This window comes from Ilyonectria robusta (genome assembly GCF_021365365.1).
Source record: "Ilyonectria robusta strain PMI_751 chromosome Unknown BGZ61scaffold_15, whole genome shotgun sequence".
Lineage (NCBI taxonomy): Eukaryota > Fungi > Ascomycota > Sordariomycetes > Hypocreales > Nectriaceae > Ilyonectria > Ilyonectria robusta.
In genome coordinates this window covers 1,015,879-1,034,739 of record NW_025764449.1, presented here as the reverse complement: position 1 = coordinate 1,034,739, position 18,861 = coordinate 1,015,879, and the positions used below count along the sequence as shown (strand labels likewise).

The window sequence follows — 18,861 nt, the reverse complement described above, 5'->3', positions numbered from 1 at the left end:
TGGAAGCGTGGCTTGTTCGTTTTGTGTGTTTGGGCGCTCTATTCCCCCTCCGTCCCATGGTCTGGTCGCCGACGCCCGATCCTGTCGCACGTTTCAACAACTCGATATTGTCGCTTCTCGTCTGCGCGTTTTGACCTCGTCGTCGCTTTTGGTATCCGAGTGTGGGCCGTCGACGTCGCATACTCCAAGACCGCATTCGCTCCTCTTCCGACTCCTCGTCCGAACCTCGACCCGGTCCGCGCCGTTTGACCTCCGTGTGCGACCCGAAGCCCGGTGCAACCACCGAAGGCCAGAGCCCGACTGCGACGCATTGCGACCCGAAGGCCTTGCGATATGCGACCTGCAGACCGGCATACCACCATTCCGAAGCCAAGAATCGGATGCGGGGTCACTCCCGAACGTCGCCGCCACTCCTCGCGATCGATATTACAAGTTTCGCCGACTTCACACAACAGTATCTACCTTTATAAGCCTTCATATCGCTTGGGAGGGGATCCCGCAGTCAACAGCGCTATGCGATGCGATTCCGGGCAGCCTCGTCGCTTTTGCGCGTTTTCTGGCGTGGCAGCCCGGCATTTCTCATGCGCCGCGAATTATCGCCCCATCCACAACGACCCCGGCACCAACAGCTTCCTCGAGTCCTGCACCAACAACCACTGACGCCATTCCCTCTTGCGCCGAGTTCAACAATACCCAGCGATACAATGCTGCCAGTATTTGGCCTCACTGGACTCCGATGCGACCCCAACGGGACGGGCTTGGGCGCCGAAACTATGCCGGCGACAACATGACCGATACACGATGCGTCTAACGTGAATATACTTACTGACAAAGCAACCTCTAGGCACCTACCATAATCATGTCTTCCCTCTCTCGACGTGCGTGCTACAAGTGTGGCAATGTTGGCCACTACGCTGAGGTTTGCTCATCCGCCGAGCGCCTTTGCTACAACTGTATGCGTCCTCGTCCTATGCCTCTCACTTGTTCTTGACGCTAACTCTCCTTTCACAGGCAAGCAGCCCGGTATGGCCCTACCAGCCTTACACGTTACCACCACCAATACTGACGGTACCACGAACAGGCCATGAGTCTAACGGCTGCCCTCTCCCCCGTACCACCGAGGCCAAGCAGTGCTATCACTGCCAGGGACTGGGCCACGTCCAGGCTGACTGCCCTACCCTCCGCCTGAGCGGCACCGGGACCAGCGGCCGCTGCTACAACTGTGGTCAGCCCGGCCACCTCGCCGTATGCCTCCCAAGGCCGTTTCTTCACCGTTATGGATAGACTAACATGGATTTAACAGCGCGCTTGCCCCAACCCCGTCGGTCCCTCTATGGGCCGTGGCGCCCCCATGGGCCGTGGTGGCTACACTGGTGGCTACGGCCGTGGTGGCTTCGCCGGCGGTCCCCGTCCCGCTACTTGCTACAAGTGCGGTGGTCCTAACCACTTTGCCCGCGACTGCCAGGCTCAGGCCATGAAGTGCTACGCCTGCGGCAAGCTGGGCCACATCTCGCGCGACTGCACCGCCCCCAACGGCGGTCCTCTCAACACTGCTGGAAAGACCTGCTACCAGTGTGGCGAGGCTGGCCACATCTCCCGGGACTGCGCTCAGAAGAACGCCATCCCCCACCCTCACGCCGGGGGCGAGATTCCCCCTGAGGTCGTCGACTTGGGAAGCGTGCCCGCCCCCGCCGTTGCTCCCATCGCTCCCATCGCCCCTGTGGCTTAAAACACATCCAGGACATGCTATCAAGCCCGGCCCAGAGATGGGACCGGCTTGATAGAGGCCAACGAGATCGGAACCTACGTGGTGGGAACGATCTGAGTTGGCCGCCGGATGTGTTTCGTATCTTTTGACATTGCTGTTCTTTTTTGATGCCGACACGTGAACATATTCCAACTCGACCTTTACACTCACACTATTTCTACGTTCAAGTTCATGTTTATTTTGTTCCGAATCATGCAATGGCTCGCAATATTTCTCCGGCATCGGCTTTGCACGGCGTCTTCGGTCCAACTCGATTCATCTTGCACCTCTTTCTTTTACCTGGAAAAAGCCTCGAGTCCTGTCGTTTCGAGATACATCAACGGCGACAGTGACGGACTGCTCTTCCGGAAGGCCCCTGAAGCATTGGGAGCCTTGCGGGTAATGACGAAGACATGTGGGGCGGCGAAGCAGGGGACGACATCTACCAACAATTTTCCTTTTTTTTATATCTTTTCACCTAGACTTGTTTGTGCGGATCCTTGGTTACTACAGGGTCTCTGGGCGGATCTCCGCATTATGACACCTTCCCTTGGATCATTCACTCAACTACCTTTTGAACGACAGACGCTGTCACATGGCTCTTAACGACTTGAGAATTCTACGGCAACCTGCGAAGGATATACCCCGCGAGGCTGATGTGTTGTTGAGCTTGGAAACGCGCTGAGTCGCAGGCTTTGACCAGAGAGGCCATTTCCCGCCTGGGTGTGGGGATGGTTGAGGCTCGGGAAGCTTGTGTGCCGCCTGGCGGCAAGGATCAGTGGACGCGTGCGCGAGAGTGGTGGGCTGAAGGAGAGATTGATCGATGGCGATGGGGAGATGATGTTGTTCTGGTTTCCGATGGACGACAACGGCCCTTGCGGCTCTAATCGCAATTGGGGACTGCGTGGTGCAGAGGACGTCCCACGGAACGGCAGAGGAGGCAAGAGAAGAGAAAAGAGGAGAAGAGAAGAGAAGAAGGGAGGGCCTGGTGCGTAGGAGGGCCCTCTTTCGGATGGCTGTTGTTGTGGTTGCTGGATCGGAGGGGAGCTGAAGTGTGGACAGAGGCGATGCAATGGGCAGAGGTGTAAATGAATTGATTCAGAAAAAGAAACCCCCAACAACACAAGATGGAAGGGAAGTGGCATTAAGCCACCGTTGAAGTTTTGCCATGAGATGGTGTCGGATGATGATGGGGGCCGAATTCTCGTCAGGCTTGAGCGAGCGCTGCATAACTGAGGCCAGACTCCCAACGTCACCTCGATCAATACGCCCATGGACAAACAGGGCCCAGCCATTCACTCGGCCGGCCACTGGCCCATATTTGTACGAAGGATACGGACGGAGACTTTGAGCGGAGCTCGGAAGAGCCGTGCCGTCGAGTGCAATTTGCACCTTCATAATGCACGCCAAGATTGCGTAGGTGCCGCCGCCCTCTGAAAGCCTCCGACGACCTGCTTGTTCGGGGTATGCAGCGTCAGCATCGTCAGCATCGTCAGCATCGTCAGCCCTGGGTAGCCCAGGTCTCTATAATAAGGGATCATCCCCCCCGGTGTAAGAGATATGCCCCAGTGCTCAGCGCATGCAGCCAAGACCGTGTTGTAACGCAGGGAGCACGTCAGCCGTTGTAGCCGCCCAACAGCGTGACGACGACGGTCACCAACCAGCAAGTCTGAGCATCACCCGGATGACACTCGGATGGCCCGCTTCTCCGCATCGTCTCGGGCCGCGTTGCTGCAGAATCCTACGAGCTACTCCCACTACAAACACCAAAGTTCTGTTTGTTACAGGACTATCACTCTACAGGGCTGAGCGCCCAGCCCTACGCGGGGGATACGCACAGGTAAAGCCAAGTGGGCTGACGCTTGCAGGGTCTCGGACATGACCCCCTGCTGGATGCCCCTCGTCAATTGGTACGAGAGCTACACCCAACCTCGGAGGAAGATACACAGCATACATAGTACGGGAGGGGGTTTCAGGCGAGGGGCGTCCCATCGCATGAACTTTTGTTTCCTCCCGGAGGCGCCGCTGTACGTAGCTACGGACGGCGGCGTCTGGTGACGCGGATGTGTTTGCTTTTTGGCTTGGCTTGCCAGTTCTCGCCCAGTGCGTGGCGTTTGGCTTGCAGGGGAGCTTACGGTGGCGGTTCAGCATGGGGAGAAGCGGAGCTTGGTGCAGGGAGGCATGGGCGACTGCAGACGGGGCTGGGGAGAGAGCTCATGGTGATGAGCTGGCAGCCAAGCTTACGTGCATGCTTCGTAGTCTGTAGCTCGCGCGTGTGATGTGATAAAAGGCACCGGTGAGCCCAGCCGCTCGAGCTGCGGATACTCCTCCCTCCCACTTCTTCCCCATTCCTGCCGTCCAGTTCCTCTCCCGTCTACCTACTTGCTTATGTCCCGTCGTGCAACGGTGGGACATCAGTCAATTGCCTCAAAGTGAGTATCGTCCAGCGAAAAGAATACATCAAATTAAGTGGTGCGCTTCTTGCCTCGAACTGTCACAGCGGAAGCTGACCAGTGTCTCTCCCAGGAAGCTTGATACCTTGCTTCTCACCCACCGCAGGGACGCATTGAGCTTGGCATATCCGATTGGATTATTCGCCATTCCGACGTTCGATTTCACAAAGACACAATTCAGCCATATTTTCAAATCTCAATAACCCCCATCACCGGCCAAAATGTCCGTCGCCTCATCCCGCTCCTCCTCCAGGCCTCCCCCACCGCCACCGGAAGCGGAGGCGGCCAAGCCCGTGAAGCGGAACAAGCAGACGCCGCAGGAGACCATTGACGAGTTTTGGTCCAAATTTACAACCAAGAAGCCTGGCAAAGGTATGTTTTCTCTGTCTCCATACTTTTGCGGATCAATTGTCTTTCTAGCTGGCTGATCAACAACTCTAAAGCCACGACCGTCATTCCTGCCAACAACTATACCGACATCGTTGCCAAGAAGAACAAGAAGATTGAGGCCAAAAACACCCAGGCCTCCTACGAAGATGCCGCGGCCATGTGCCGTGCCAAGGTCGAGAAGATTGTCAAAGAGTGCCGCCGCATTAACAAAAAATATCGGGACACGCCCCATTTCGACATCGAGGCCGACCTCAAGGGTGGCTCCCGCGATTGTCTCCAGGCGCTTTCCAACGTCAAGGATGATGATGACTGTGGGAACGACCTCCAGCCGCAGAGTGTCAAGAGAGTTGAGGACATTTTCGACAACCCTTGTTTTTACATCGACGGCCCAACTGCGAACGATGTGAGGCAGGGACGTGATGGAGACTGTTGGTTAATGGCCGCTCTCTGCACTCTAAGCAACAAAAAGGGCCTCATTGAGAAACTCTGTGTTGCCCGTGACGAGGCTGTTGGTGTCTACGGTTTTGTTTTCTATCGTGACGGCGAGTGGATCTCAGAGATTGTCGATGACTTCGTATGACTCTTGCCCCGATCTCAATTCTTGATAACCATAAAGCTGACATTGACCACAGCTATACCTCATCAAGCCTGACTACGACGAAGGGTTCTTTGACCGAATCTTGTTTGACGATGTTGAACGCGTCAACTCAGACGAGGCATACCGCAGAGTTTACCAGTCCAACAGTGGTGCCCTCTACTTTGCCCAATGTGCCCATCCGCAGGAAACATGGCTTCCTCTTCTTGAGAAGTGCTATGCCAAGGCGCATGGAGACTACGCCTGTATTGAAGGCGGCTTTGGCGGCGAGGGTATTGAGGATCTAACTGGAGGCATCACCTCCGAGCTCTGGACCACAGATATCCTTGACAAGGTTGGTTCGCTATCTGTTACCGGCCCCAGCTTTTATCTAATGCTCCGGTAGGAACGCTTCTGGAAGGAGGAGTTGATGAAAGTCAATGAGGAATTCCTCTTTGGCTGCAGCACTGGTATCTGGGGAAATGGTTGGGGAGACAGAAAGGGAATTTACGAGCTCCACGCCTATTCCATCCAAAAGGCTGTTGAGATTGATGGCGAGCGTCTGCTTCGTCTCAAGAACCCCTGGGGCAAGGGAGAGTGGACAGGTGCTTGGAGTAAGTCATAACCCATTGGACATCGGATATTGTTTTACTTACAACCTGACCAGGTGACGGTTCAAAGGAATGGACCGCTGAGTGGCTTACGAAGCTTGACCACCGCTTCGGCGATGATGGAGACTTCTGGATCTCATACAAGGACCTCCTTCGCAAGTACCAGGCCTTTGAGCGGACACGACTCTTTGGCCCTGAATGGCGCGTGTGCCAGTCCTGGACCACACTGACTGTCCCCTGGAAACTCGACTATCAAGACACACACTGGAAGTTTAGCATATCAAAGTCCGGCCCTGTGGTCGTCGTTCTATCTCAACTGGATGACCGCTACTTCCGCGGTCTCGAAGGCCAGTATGCCTTCAGTCTCGCCTTCCGGATTCACAAGGCAGGCCATGAGGATTATCTGGTCCGGAGCCAGACTCCCCTACGTATGACGCGATCAGTCAACGTAGAGCTGGAGTTGGAGGCTGGCGAGTACGAAGTTCGCGTCAAGGTTGATGCCACCCGTTATGAGCATCTACTACCCGTCGACGAAGTCATCAAGAAGAATGCCAAAGAACGCCGTGAAAAGCTGGTCCGAATCGGGCTAGCATATGATCTCGCTCATAGCAAGGGAAGAATCATCGAGACAGACGAGGAGAAGGCAGCCAGGGAGGCTCACGAGAAGAAGGTCAAGGACAAGGCCAGGGGTGAAATCAGGAAGAAATTTCTGGAATCGCGAGAAGAGAGCCATTATCTCGCCACAAAGAGGCATCAGAGGTATCTCAAGAAGCATCTTCAGAAGAAGGAGAAGCAACGGGCAAAGTTGGCCGAAAAGAAGGCTAGTAAAGCAAAGGCAAAGGCCGAAAAGGCTGCTGCCAAGGCTAAGGCCGCGGAGTCTGAAGAACAAAAGGACGCCGAGAAAACACCGGAAACCACTGAGGAGACCGTAAAGGTCACCGATGATCAAGCAAAGGTTGCGACTGTGGCAGAGCAGACGACCACCACAGAGGCGGGGCCTCTGACCCCCGCGTCCAACACAGACGAGGATGCCGTCGACTCCGAGGAGGCGACCAAGGAGAAGTCTGAAGATGCTAAGGCAGAGAATGACGCCGTAGAAAAGAAGGCAGAGGAGACGGAAGAGGAAGACAAAGATGAGGAAGAAGAGGAAGAAGAAAGCGAACCAGAAAGCGACGATGACGACATCAGCAGTGTTGGCGCTCTGTCTGATCTCTCTGAGCGCGAATTGGAGATCGCTATCACCGCCCGTGAGCCGCCAGCTCCGGCCGAAACCCCTGAGGTGTTGGAAGAAGAGCCAGATGAGTTTGAAAAGGACCCATGGAACGCTGTTGTAGTCGTCAGTCTGCGAGTCTACCACAAGGTCACGACCGAAAACGATGATGAGGAGGCGGTCAAGCTCAAGGTCATTCGCCCAATCCACTACGACGACGACGATGACGACGCCGAGAACAAGGAGGGCACAGATTGCAAGACCACGGGCCTGGATGTGGATGATAGCGCCAAGGATGCCACCTTGGACGGAGATGCCAAGGATAAGAAGAAGAGTATTTTGGGAGATGGTCGTAAGCCAGGTTCCGCGGGACGAGGTACTCTCTAAGGCAGGTAAATTGACATAGCTAAGGCGGATTCGGTCATTGTCACAGGTTGGAATCACTCTCATCCTATTTCCGATTACTTTCAATACGACTTGTGATTTCATGATGACATTGCTCTGTCTTACGAGTGCACAAACTACATCAACTATGCAAATAAACGCAAACGCCAAGAGCTTGTATTGGCATTTAAGCGCTGTCGGAGCGCTTCTGCTCGTGGGAAATAGCATGCTAGCCATCTTGAGATTTCTTGGCGGTCGGCTGGGAAATGCGCTAGCGCTGGTGACACCATGTACGAAGTGCAAGGGACCAGGCAAGGGACCAGGCTAGTGGATTACTCTTCGTTGATGGTATGTTGTTGCACCAGCCCTATCGTCTTGGGTCCGGTCAATGGTTTGTTTCTCTCCATCTTTGACACCACGAATACTATTTGCACGACTCCAGCCGCCAGCAAGAATATCAAGAAGCTCGCGGTCCGTCGACTGGGCACCCAGAATTAACCGCGTGTTAACTCATACTGCGTTTGACTTAAGCCTCTCCTACCTTGTTTCCTTACAGGTGATCCAAAGCAGCTCCCTCCTGACCTTCTGGCTAGCCCCAACAAAAATATGATGGGCAACTTTATCAACCGTTCCGTTAATGTCGAGATGACGCCAGCACTGGCAAGCAAATCGAAGCCAGACTTGTGCACTGCCAAAGCTCGGACGTCTTCACAGTGGATGGTGCTGCGACCTGGCCAAAATCACCCGTACTTTGCTGTCGACTTCATAAAGTCCAAGGTGTCGACGCTACTCAGTTTGTCGTCATCGCCTCCTCGCCTCTAACGTTAGGATTCTCGACTCCAGCGCAAGAAACCTCAGTACGTAGTGCTTAACAATATCTAGGCGGCGGCGGCGGCGATATACTTTTTCCACGGCCAATGTCCATAGTCCAGGGCGTAGGACTGGTCAAGTCACTATCATCAACATCGTGACGACAGCGGGGATGTGGACTGTAGAGTCGATGCTGTAAAAACAAAGGGTATTAGTACAAAATAATTCCTGCTGCTTGCTTATCGTCTGTTTCAGTTGGATGTTATCAGTCAGTATCCCTCACAGTGCAGCGAGTCGTCCTGAATTTTCTTAACTTGTCCTCATTTTTAACAGTTTGCGTCGACTGGCTGGTTCCTTCGTCGTTAGCATGTTGCTACCCTTGGGTTTTCCAAACACTGGGGTCCCTGCCACAAGAACACAAGCGGTTCCAGGGGAGCTTTTGTATGCCTTCTCAACCCACCGTTCGGGGGCGGCGAGCATGGACCCCTTGGTTATGTCTCAACCACAAGATGGTACAGGCCAATCGTCTTAATGAAGCCCACCTCAGTATCAAGGTCAGTAAAAACAGCAGCCAGGAATCTATACCCAATTCCATTATACCCACGGCAGAGACCTTTTAGTCCAGGAGAGGTTCCCTCCTTATAGCTCTATCTTCTCTAATTCCCAGTCCATGTTATGTTTGGTACTCGAAGAAATATACAGTACTCACCGGTTCAGATACCCTTTGATTAAGTGATCCCTTGAGAACTTTGCCGCGGTTTATTTGCTCGGTGAACCGGGGAAATCGCGATTGAGCCTTGAACCCGGGGCCGATCCATAACACACTCCATCATGCGTGGATGTTGGGGTATCCAACCTGGAGCGCCAGGGTAGACTTGCTGAGCAAGATTGAGCTGCGGGCAGGACGGTAAATGGCTCAGTTCGTTTAGAAAACCAGGGACATGGTTGTCTCGCTCCTGGATGGCATGGGTACAGATGATGCTACGGAAAGTCAGGGGTACGAGGACTGCAGCCTGCTTCGGCGAGTCTCGCGGTGATGACAGGGACAGCGGTTCTCAAAACAAAATGGAGGAGAATTGCATGCTCTGCGTTCGAGATTATCTCCACCTCCACATTCTTCAAGTGAGTGTAATGCGTTGAGGTCTAGGCTGGGGTCTACGAGCTGCCTGACGCGACAGAGAGGAGCACGTCCGAAGCAGCGCCGAGGTCCAGGAGCATTTGGCCCGATAAATGTGAGGCTCCGCTGGAGCTGAAAGCTTAGCTTGGTGTTGTTGGTCACGCTGCTGAAGAGATGAGTGCTTTCATTTGCGTAAGGGTTTGTTGAGGCGTGCGTGGTCCGACTGCGATGCGTTCAGTGAGGTGACAGTGGCACAAATGGCTCGACTCGTCCATGCAGAGAGAAACTCTCGTCATCAACTACACATACACATTCTCTCCGTCGCGAATTATCCTCTCTATGTCAGTAGCTAGTGCGCCGGTACGACGGCACTCCGCGGGCGCTGATCAACCTGCCGGGCTAGACGGAGATGCGGCCATGCCGGGCCCACAATGTGGCCGAGTGGCGGAAGGCGGACGGGCCGTTCAAGGGGGTGTGCGATCGTATCAATACGATTGGGACCTAAAGATGAACGCCTGAAGGATTGAAGTAAGACGCCAGGGTTATTTACTTATTTTCTTGAGAGAATGGCTGCGGAGATGATGTGCCGGCGGTGGTTGGGAATAGTAGTGAGGGGACTCCTGAAAAAAAAACCAAACGCAACAAGAGATACAGAACAGGGAGAGATGTCAAAAATCACAGTTACATTTTGTACCGGAAATAATAGGGCTCCGACTCCTCGGTCCCGACAAAGAAGAAGCTTTGCAGTTCGCCCGCTCGTACACGGCCAGCAATCTCAACAAGCAATCCAGTGGTCAGCAAAGTACAACCTCCACCACTCTGGACCAGAGGCACCACGAGACATGACATGTGGCTACACCTAGCTACAGATCTGTGGCTTTGGCGTCGGGGACTTGGATCGGATCTAGCGAGAAAAACGGGCGTTGACGAAAACTCGTCGGGCCGGCAAGCGTCAAATGAGAAGGACGCCAGGGATTGACTGTACCGCCGCTGACGCCTTCACCTCGCTTCGAGCCGCGGAACGTGCAGCTGCAAACTGCAGCAGGGGGCAAGATCGTGCCAAGAATTTGCAGGGCAAAAGTTGGATGGTTGGATGGGGGGGTTGGATTGGGGGGTTAGCTGTGCCGCTGGCACTCCATGTCGATCTCCCATCTACCGGACGCTACGACAGCCGGTGTGCCGTTGGTTGAAGTCGGTCCGGTCATGACGACGAGTGAAGCTGGGGTCGTTCTCGTTTCAGTGAGAACTCGCAGTTAGGATTACTGCTTAGGATGGGGAGTCGGCGCCAAAGCGTGGGTTGAAACTGTAAATGGTACGGTGACGAGGATGGAGTCACCGGTGAGAGAGAGGTGAAGCTCGTCTGGTGCCGCCACAGTGTGGTACCAAGACACCACGCGTTCTAGTCAAGGTTAAGGTTGCGGAGAAAGACGACGGACTCAGTGGCTAGTTGACGCCCGCGGTTATTGGGGTCACATTGTCAAAACGTGCGCGAAAGAGAAAAGCCAATGCCCCATCTTGACCTCCAACCCCTCACGCCGCGAAGCTCACATAGACGAGCCCCAGGAATGTTGTAGATTGACGACGGACCACGTGAAGGAAATAGTGCGGGCAAGTCCCACGCTCTAGACTCGACTCCGAAGGCTTTCGGCCGGGGGAGCCGGTGACCGTTCATTCACCTCTCTGGAGCCATTGACATCTATCGAACCATCCAGACAGCGAGCTAATTGATTTCGCAAAAACTAATTGATATTTTATGCTGCACTGAGGGTGCATCGAAACTCCCGCAATAGGGCCGAAATGGAGGGAAATGGGCAGTCGGTGGCCCTCGCGCTGACGTACTCTACATTGACCAGAGGAAAAGGCCTCACAATGGACATGAAACAAGTGAGCAAACACTGTCTTTGGATACTTCCGAGAGGTTTTCTTCTCTCTGGTGCCTGCACGCATTCCATTTCGGTGGCGACTTTCTTCCCCAGGTTCTTGAGTGTGGGAGAGTAAAAGCTGCTTACCCGATGCGGTAGTCTGGCGGCCGCGCTCCCGGCTTGGCTCGGGCCTTACCCTACAGCTCCGGGCACTCTACTCCACTTTCATGCTCGGTACTTGGGTGGCTAGTTGATGAGAGGGGAGATGTTGATCGTCAGACATGGTGCCTGTTTTATCCTAGCAATCATGGCCGTTCTCAAACTTATTGTCTGAGAGATGCAATGCGACACGGGGTAAATGGAGATGGTGTGGGCGGTTGGAAGGAATCATTCCTTCGGAGCAGAGATAAAGTTGATGATCCATGACACCAGCAATGGAAACGTTGGTATGCAGCCGTTTTTTCTTCTGCCGACCAACCCCAAATAGTCATCATCTTTCGTTGTAGTATGTCACAAAGAACATGGGCCAACACGTTGATCGATCGTTCGGCAACGCGGCTAGCTCAGGTGCCTGCTAGTCGTATTACACGCTGATATTCCCTCCATGATCCCATTTCTTACCCTCCAAGTTAGTCAATGGCCGACATAGCGCCTCCCAATCATTGAAACCGACGATGTCACGAGCCGCTCTCCCACCAACGCCACCATTCATCCCCCCTAACCCATCGTCGACTGCCGTGCTCGGCGTAATACGATGGGCGCAACACCGCCACCTGTCACTGTCGACTGGCAGTTGAGGAGTGACAATGAGTGCTCAAGCTTATGTCCTCGGTCGACTCGCGTACTGGCGGAGACTCCTGGGAGCCCGGGAGCCCCATGCAGTGTCACCTCATGCCCATCCCCGTTGCCACCTCAGCCCAGCCCCATCCCCGGCCTCCATCCAGTCGTTGGTGGCGATCCCCAGACTGACGAGCTCCAAGTCCTAGCTTCCTCAGGTTAGGTCAAACTGCGATCCCCTCTAACATGCCTTTCACTCCGCATGATGATGCGGTGGTGGTGCGGCTGCCCCGTCCTCCATCCTCCATCCTGGATTCTCCATCTCCACCTCCACCACCTCCACCACCTCTCCAGGCCCCCCATTCCCTTCCACCCCCGTCGGGCAACCCGGCAGCTACCTATCGGCCAGACCTAAAGCCTACACCTTACGTTGCTGTTTACCTCCTCCCCCGGACTAGCACCTCCAGCTCTCCACAATGAAACCCCCTCATCCCCGGCGGGGATAGTTAGGGTATCCAGAGTCGTAGCCTGGTTGGGGATCAGCTCCCAAGTGGATATTTTGTTGGAGCTCGTGACCGGTTTACAACTGCACTTGGTAGCTTTGGGGTTCGTAACGGCGGGTGGGCTATAGGTTTAAAAGGGGACGCTGCTCCCTCTTCAATTGAATCACTTTTGCTCCAGACTATGAACTTATAAGCTTCTCATTGCCTCCCTGAGCTCTCTGGCTCTTACACAGCTGTCCCAACTTCTCTCACTCATATCAAGGAGAGAGAGCACTCAATTCAACCACCCCCCCACAACTAGGGGCGATTTCTTAAAGAATTATCACACACTCCGTCAATATGAACGCTATTCGCAGAGCTTCTTTGTCGAAGCCCGAGGAGGCGGGCAAGGCATGGCCCGCCATTGCCATGGGCTTCTTCGTTGCTTTCGGTGGTGTCCTCTTCGGGTACGTTTGCTCACTCACTTACACCTGGTTACCCAATTCCCCCACAAAGACTCATTGCTTGTTTGACGAAAATGGGTAACTAACCATGTCTCCAATCTTGCAGTTATGATACCGGCACTATCAGCGGCATCCTTGCCATGCCTTACTGGCAGCGGCTCTTCAGCACCGGATACATCGACACCGATGGCAACCCCAACATCTCCACGGCGCAGGAGTCTTCCATCGTTTCCATCCTATCTGCCGGAACCTTCTTTGGCGCCCTTTTCTCACCCTTCCTAACTGACTACCTCGGTCGACGCCCTGGCCTTCTCATCTCGACATGGGTCTTCAACCTTGGTGTTGTGCTCCAGACTATCGCCAAAGCAATTCCCATCTTCCTTGCCGGCCGTTTCTTTGCTGGATTTGGCGTTGGTCTCATCTCTGCCATGAGTAAGTTCCCGGCACATCGATATAGTACATAAAAAGAGCCCGTCCCACTAACTCAGCCTTCAGTCCCCCTCTATCAATCTGAGACTGCTCCCAAGTGGATCCGTGGCGCGATTGTCGGCGCCTACCAGTGGGCTATCACTATTGGTCTTCTCCTCGCTGCCGTCGTTAATAATGCTACGGCTAAGCGCAACGACACGGGATGTTACCGAATTCCAATTGCTGTTCAGTTCGCTTGGTCCCTCATCCTCTTCTTCGGCATGCTTGTGCTCCCCGAGACACCTCGCTACCTCATCAAGAGGAGCCGATACGAAGATGCTGCCCGCTCCCTGGGTCGCATTCGCCGCCTAGCCCACGACCACCCTGCCATCCAGACTGAGCTCGCCGAAATCAAGGCCAACCATGACTTCGAGACTAGCATGGGCAAGGCATCGTACCTTGATTGCTTCCGCCCACCCATTCTGAAGCGCCAACTTACTGGTATCTTTTTGCAGGCACTTCAGCAATTAACAGGTAAGAGCACCTCTAGAAGCCATTGGATTTACAGCCACTAACTAACTAAATAGGAATCAACTTCATCTTTTACTACGGTACAAAGTACTTCCAGAACTCGGGCGTCTCAAGCGGATTTGTCATTTCCATGATCACCTCTGCAATCAACGTTTGCTCCACGGTCCCCGGAATGTATGCGATCGATAAATGGGGTCGCCGACCTCTTCTTCTATATGGCGCTATCGGAATGTGCGTTTCGCAGTTCATCGTTGCCATGTGCGGAACCTTCTCGACTGGCCAGCGCGATACCGGCGAAATCTATGTCAAGAACCTCGCCGGGCAGAAGGCCGCCGTGTCATTCGTTTGCATCTACATTTTCTTCTTCGCATCTACCTGGGGTCCTCTTGCTTGGGTCGTTACTGGCGAGATTTTCCCCCTGAAGACCCGTGCCAAGTCTCTCAGTATGACTACCGCCACGAACTGGCTGTTCAACTGGGCTATCGCCTACTCGACCCCATATCTTGTCAACTATGGTCATGGTTATGCCAACCTGCAGTCCAAGATCTTCTTCATTTGGTTTGGATGCTGCTTCCTGTGCATCGCCTTTGTTTATTTTATGATCTACGAGACCAAGGGCCTCAGCCTGGAGGAGGTTGACCAATTGTATGAGGAGGTTTCTGTGGCTCGCAAGTCGGTCAAATGGAAGCCGTCGACTTCTTGGGAGCGTCGCCAGAGCATGACCCAGCCGGCTGACAAGACGGCTCAAGATGGTGAACATGACATCACGCACCAGGAGGAGAAGCACTCCGAGAGTGCTTAGGGATCACTGTAACGTTGGTGCTACTTGTAGTTTTATTTGTGAAAAATGAAACCTGATGGGAGGAAAGGGAACCAGATTAGTGTTGATACGAACATATATCAAGCAGTTTATTACTTACTCATCTGTCTCTTCACTTGGAAGTCGGTAAATGTTAGGTTAGGTGCAACCAGATTGAGCACCTCAAGGACCTCAAAACCGCCGACTGCTGGCGGGAAGCTGACTTCAAAACTGGCGATTTATATAGTGACTTCAAGTTGAACCATCGCTTTAATATTTAAATATCAGCGGAATTCTGCTGGGCGACGTAGTCATCACGACCACCCAATAACTCCGAGTGACGATTCTATACTACATTTACTGCAACTGTTTCGTTACTCAACTTGATGATAGAAAGACGAAATGTTTTATGTATGACTGTGTTTTACTGCTTCATAGGCCCCAACTGACCTGCAGAAAATTACAATATAGAGGCACTAAGAGGACGTTTGCTGCTGAGACTTTTTTAAGATGGAAATGTAGGGTTTATTATACAAAGGTAATACGAATGATTGCCCCCCACATTATTGAGACTGAAACCACTTAAGCCAGGAGGACCATCTTACTGAGCGTGGCATGGGGACTGTAGATGCTGGTATCTGGACATTGTAAAGATTCCACTTCGCATGTGCTATAGTTGTTCTTGTGAAGCAGAGACGGTTGGCATCGGCGACAGCATCGGAGGTGGGGCGGGCATAGTAAGCCGGGAATTTGGTCTGGAAAGACTTAGAAACGAGTTGAAATCTAGAAATAAATGCGTTTGTCTCCTCTTCATCAAGCCACATGAGGTCCTGAATGTTGGCCTGGCCCACGGCAATCATATGTGATTCATTGTTGTTATAGCCTAGGATGTATCAGCTTAAGATGTATTAACACAGTATGTGTTAGCTTGGACTTAGGCCACAAGTAAAAATTGCCGTCAGCTTACATATATGCCGGCCCAAACTGGTGACCCTTGGCGGTTCGCATTGTCCTTGAACTTTTTGAAGTCCTAGAGTGTCCCCGTCTTCAACCGTCAGTGAGGTTGCAGTAAGGGCTGGCGCACAGAGCCCAACAGCCCTTGGTATAGGTCGAGTATGTGACTTTGGCTGCGCTTGCTGAGCTCTCGCCTGAGGCCACCTTGTCTGTTGATGGAGACATGACAGTTTTCTACTCTCGTCTTGGCCTTGTCTACCACAACTCTACGCGCCCGCATCCTCGGGGATTTGAAATAGACCGGAGTCAATTTCGTACCGGACCCCCGAGAGTACCGGCCACAAGGGATCAATTCCACGATGAGCGCTGCAAATGCGTGCTCTCAGATAGAGCCTCCAAGTCAACCCCCAAGAAACAGACACGCAAGGCAAACCCGAAGTCTGTCACGATACCCGAACACTAAGGGAATGTCGTGAATGCAAACAGTAACGTTTCGCGCGAAGAGTAGGTTGGTGAAGGAGGTGAAAAGAGGAGCGAAGTGAGCGGGACGTGGCGTGATAGTTTAATTCCAAAGACGCCAGCAATGCTGGGAGTCGTAATTACCCAGGACCGATTAGAATACTTTGCCGGGTGCTAGCAGCTGGGAGTTTCTACAGCGCTTGGCGTGAATATGCCATCTGAGACGGAGGAGCCATGACACTGATGTGCTGCTAGCATGGCCAACGAAGAAGTCCAACACTGAGCCGGTCTCCCGGTATTCTCTCCTGTGTATTGTGATATTTTTGGCGAAGCCTTTATTTTCGGGCTTTGAACGTTCTTTTCTTTTTTCAGCAGCGATATTTGCTTTCCTTTTGGAATGACGGGGCGCGGGCCGCCATCTATCTATAGCAGCATCATCGTCACTGGTCCCTCTTGTTCCCCTCCCTCGATCCGACAAGTCAAGTTTGCCCCCAAGTATTGTGATTCATGAACTAATACTATTTCGCTAGATAATCTACATAATCTGCAGCCAGATATACTCCCTATCCGACGACGTGATGTCTTGACAAGAGATTGATCGGTAATCAAACGCAGGCCCTGTATCCGGGACTGAAAAACCGATGGAAGAAAGTCGACAGCGCCAATTAAAAGCTTGTAGTAATCGATTTGAGTGGGACGGAGTGACGCGATGTGGTATGGCAACTACTCCGGAGGCGACCCTGTCGCTACGGCGAGAGTCACCGACCACAGAAGAGCACTCAGGCTGAAGTTGACATAGCCCCTGTAGGAGAAGCGAGGTTGCGTTTAGTAGCACAAATTCTAGAGCTGGACAGCGGACCATCTCGAATTCGGCCCAAACCACCTAGCTCTATGACTTCCTGTGACTAATACACGTCGAGACAAGCGATGGCCAAGTTGGTATCATACGGCCCGATGGCCCAGCTTTGTTGTACGTGGGATCTCCCCGGCATTTCATCCACGCACCCCTGGTTACAATCTCAACTGACAAACCTGCGTTACAGGACATAATTAAGGCAGTCCAGCGATAATGGTTTGAGCTGAAGGGATCCTGGCTTATTAGACCTGTTCTGGAGTTGGATGATCGGGCTGCTGATTCTTGGTGAGACTGCCAGCACCTTCTCGGGTATAATCTCTGGAACAACGCTGTTGGGATTTGGGTCGAGTTGAATTCTTGGTCTTGGTTGTGTATCCTGGTCAAATATGCAGCAAATCGGCCGAGGCAGAAAATGCGGCAAAACGGATTCACAACCGTCAAGGTTGAGCTCCGAGCTTGATCCCAAGCGTGAAGGATACCGTGGCTCAGGCTGGAAAGACCTTTTCGTCTGCAAGGAACTGGTCAATCCGCCTCTTGCGGGCTAGACTAAGGCTGTCCGAAGATGTTACGGGGATCGCTTGGGACGTTGCACCCGATCCACCACCGTCGGGTAGCGTGTTGACACGTCCACCAACTCTGGCAAGTAAGAAGCGCATCCGCTCGAGCTCTTTCTCTACCGGGCCATCCCGGGTGAGGAGGTTCTCCTGAACTCCGGCGCCACTTTCTCCGGTTTGCAGCGGCTGGACGATGGACTTGAGGCGGTTCAGCCTAGCTACCTGGTCTTTAAGTTGGTTGCGCTGCTCGTTGAGTTCTGATAGTCGGCGGACGGCGTCGGCGTAGAGCTTGGCTTCCATGGGGTAGCCATTGATGTCCTTTTCCGATATCCAAGTTTCCGGGAGAGCCTCGATTGTGTCATGGTCGGTGAGATCCATCTCTTTTCCGAGCGCTCCCTCACCAGGGTCATTGAAGGCTGGCCCTAATCTGCGCTCGGCATCCTCGGTGTAGATTTTGTTGATTTGCTCAGCATAATTGCGGGTGGCCTGAGGCGCGTACACACGGCGACAGTGCTGCTGGATGGTGTGGTTGAGGGCGAAGAGGGCATCGTCGACGGCGCGTTCTGGCAGAGGCTCATCCGACGCGTCGTTGGCCGCTTGCCAAGAGCGAGATGGCGTCAAAGGCTGCGCGAGGAGCGTGGTTTGGGTTGTGAGGAAGGCTTGCTTCAGCGACGGGATCGTCGGGGCAGTTGTGCTGGACATGATTGGGCCTCGAATGAGTATCGCTGGTGGTGTGGATGTTGTGTAGAATTTCAGGCGTTGTTGTGTGCACCTCCGTGAAGCATTCCGGTTTGGTGACGTGAGCTGCAGCTTGGCGAGCAGCTCGGTGAGTGAGTGCCCCGCCATTCACTAAAGCTGGTGGTTCAGTGGACGTCAGCGGGTACCCCGCACTGAAGCCACAGCGCTCTGCCGTGTTCCATAGGCGAAGGAGCACTGCAGTCCGTAAGTAGGCCTGTCGCGGGGTTTATTCCGGGAAATGGAAGGCACCACTCGTGCTCGCTGGCATTGCACTATCGAAGCCACCTTGGTGATAGACCACTCGTCGTCAACGGTAAGCGAAGCTTCCGACGTCATCTTCAGCATCACTAACAATATCTAACCCGAACACACGGAGATAATCATCCACACCGAAAAGGGTACGTCGCCAGCACGCCCAGATGTACAAGCGCCTGGTCAACTCAATTTATTGGGTAACAGCTAATCTCTGCATATGGCAATATGACTCTGCTTAAGCGGGTTCAGTCTAGCCTCGGATATCTTCGTCTGGGGGCTGTGGGATCAAGACACAAGTGATTCAGACCCATGTACCAGACCGAACAGTGACGGCGCAATATTAACATCCACGAATTTCATGTCAACGGAACGGCCCGCGAGGAAAGTAACGAGGAGTGGGAGGACGCGAATACGTCCCCATGATAC

General features: G+C 53.4%; 7 protein-coding genes across 7 annotated transcripts; 3 read left to right on the top strand and 4 right to left on the bottom strand.

The window, feature by feature from the left end:
* Window positions 1-2,170: 2,170 nt before the first annotated feature.
* Window positions 2,171-3,293, bottom strand: BGZ61DRAFT_60597 (uncharacterized protein). The gene has a single exon (XM_046256909.1). It carries the CDS (start codon window positions 3,040-3,042, stop codon window positions 2,350-2,352), a length of 693 nt encoding a protein of 230 aa, XP_046102103.1. The 5' UTR covers window positions 3,043-3,293; the 3' UTR covers window positions 2,171-2,349.
* A 775-nt stretch (window positions 3,294-4,068) lies between these two features.
* Window positions 4,069-7,478, top strand: BGZ61DRAFT_519753 (uncharacterized protein). Its single transcript, XM_046252417.1, has 6 exons — window positions 4,069-4,219; window positions 4,274-4,572; window positions 4,644-5,164; window positions 5,223-5,519; window positions 5,571-5,778; window positions 5,832-7,478. The coding sequence occupies exons 2-6, from the start codon at window positions 4,422-4,424 to the stop codon at window positions 7,370-7,372; spliced, it is 2,718 nt and encodes a 905-aa protein (XP_046102102.1). The 5' UTR covers window positions 4,069-4,219; window positions 4,274-4,421; the 3' UTR covers window positions 7,373-7,478.
* A 2,124-nt stretch (window positions 7,479-9,602) lies between these two features.
* BGZ61DRAFT_455750 (uncharacterized protein) lies at window positions 9,603-10,877 on the top strand. Its single transcript, XM_046246427.1, has one exon. The coding sequence runs from the start codon at window positions 9,863-9,865 to the stop codon at window positions 10,157-10,159; it is 297 nt and encodes a 98-aa protein (XP_046102101.1). The 5' UTR covers window positions 9,603-9,862; the 3' UTR covers window positions 10,160-10,877.
* Window positions 10,878-12,777: 1,900 nt separating this feature from the next.
* BGZ61DRAFT_480443 (general substrate transporter) lies at window positions 12,778-14,622 on the top strand (the record flags this gene model as incomplete). The annotated part of the gene is made up of 4 exons (XM_046249191.1): window positions 12,778-12,884; window positions 12,988-13,313; window positions 13,377-13,823; window positions 13,877-14,622. The coding sequence occupies 4 exons, from the start codon at window positions 12,778-12,780 to the stop codon at window positions 14,620-14,622; spliced, it is 1,626 nt and encodes a 541-aa protein (XP_046102100.1).
* Window positions 14,623-14,896: 274 nt separating this feature from the next.
* BGZ61DRAFT_480442 (uncharacterized protein) lies at window positions 14,897-15,479 on the bottom strand (the record flags this gene model as incomplete). The annotated part of the gene is made up of 2 exons (XM_046249190.1): window positions 14,897-14,965; window positions 15,225-15,479. The coding sequence occupies 2 exons, from the start codon at window positions 15,477-15,479 to the stop codon at window positions 14,897-14,899; spliced, it is 324 nt and encodes a 107-aa protein (XP_046102099.1).
* A 1,021-nt stretch (window positions 15,480-16,500) lies between these two features.
* On the bottom strand, window positions 16,501-17,133 carry BGZ61DRAFT_60570 (uncharacterized protein). Its single transcript, XM_046256908.1, has one exon. The coding sequence runs from the start codon at window positions 16,892-16,894 to the stop codon at window positions 16,568-16,570; it is 327 nt and encodes a 108-aa protein (XP_046102098.1). The 5' UTR covers window positions 16,895-17,133; the 3' UTR covers window positions 16,501-16,567.
* A 240-nt stretch (window positions 17,134-17,373) lies between these two features.
* BGZ61DRAFT_534840 (kinetochore Sim4 complex subunit Fta4) lies at window positions 17,374-18,144 on the bottom strand (the record flags this gene model as incomplete). Its single annotated transcript, XM_046254196.1, has 1 exon — window positions 17,374-18,144. One exon carries the CDS (start codon window positions 18,142-18,144, stop codon window positions 17,374-17,376), a length of 771 nt encoding a protein of 256 aa, XP_046102097.1.
* Between the last annotated feature and the right edge of the window lie 717 nt (window positions 18,145-18,861).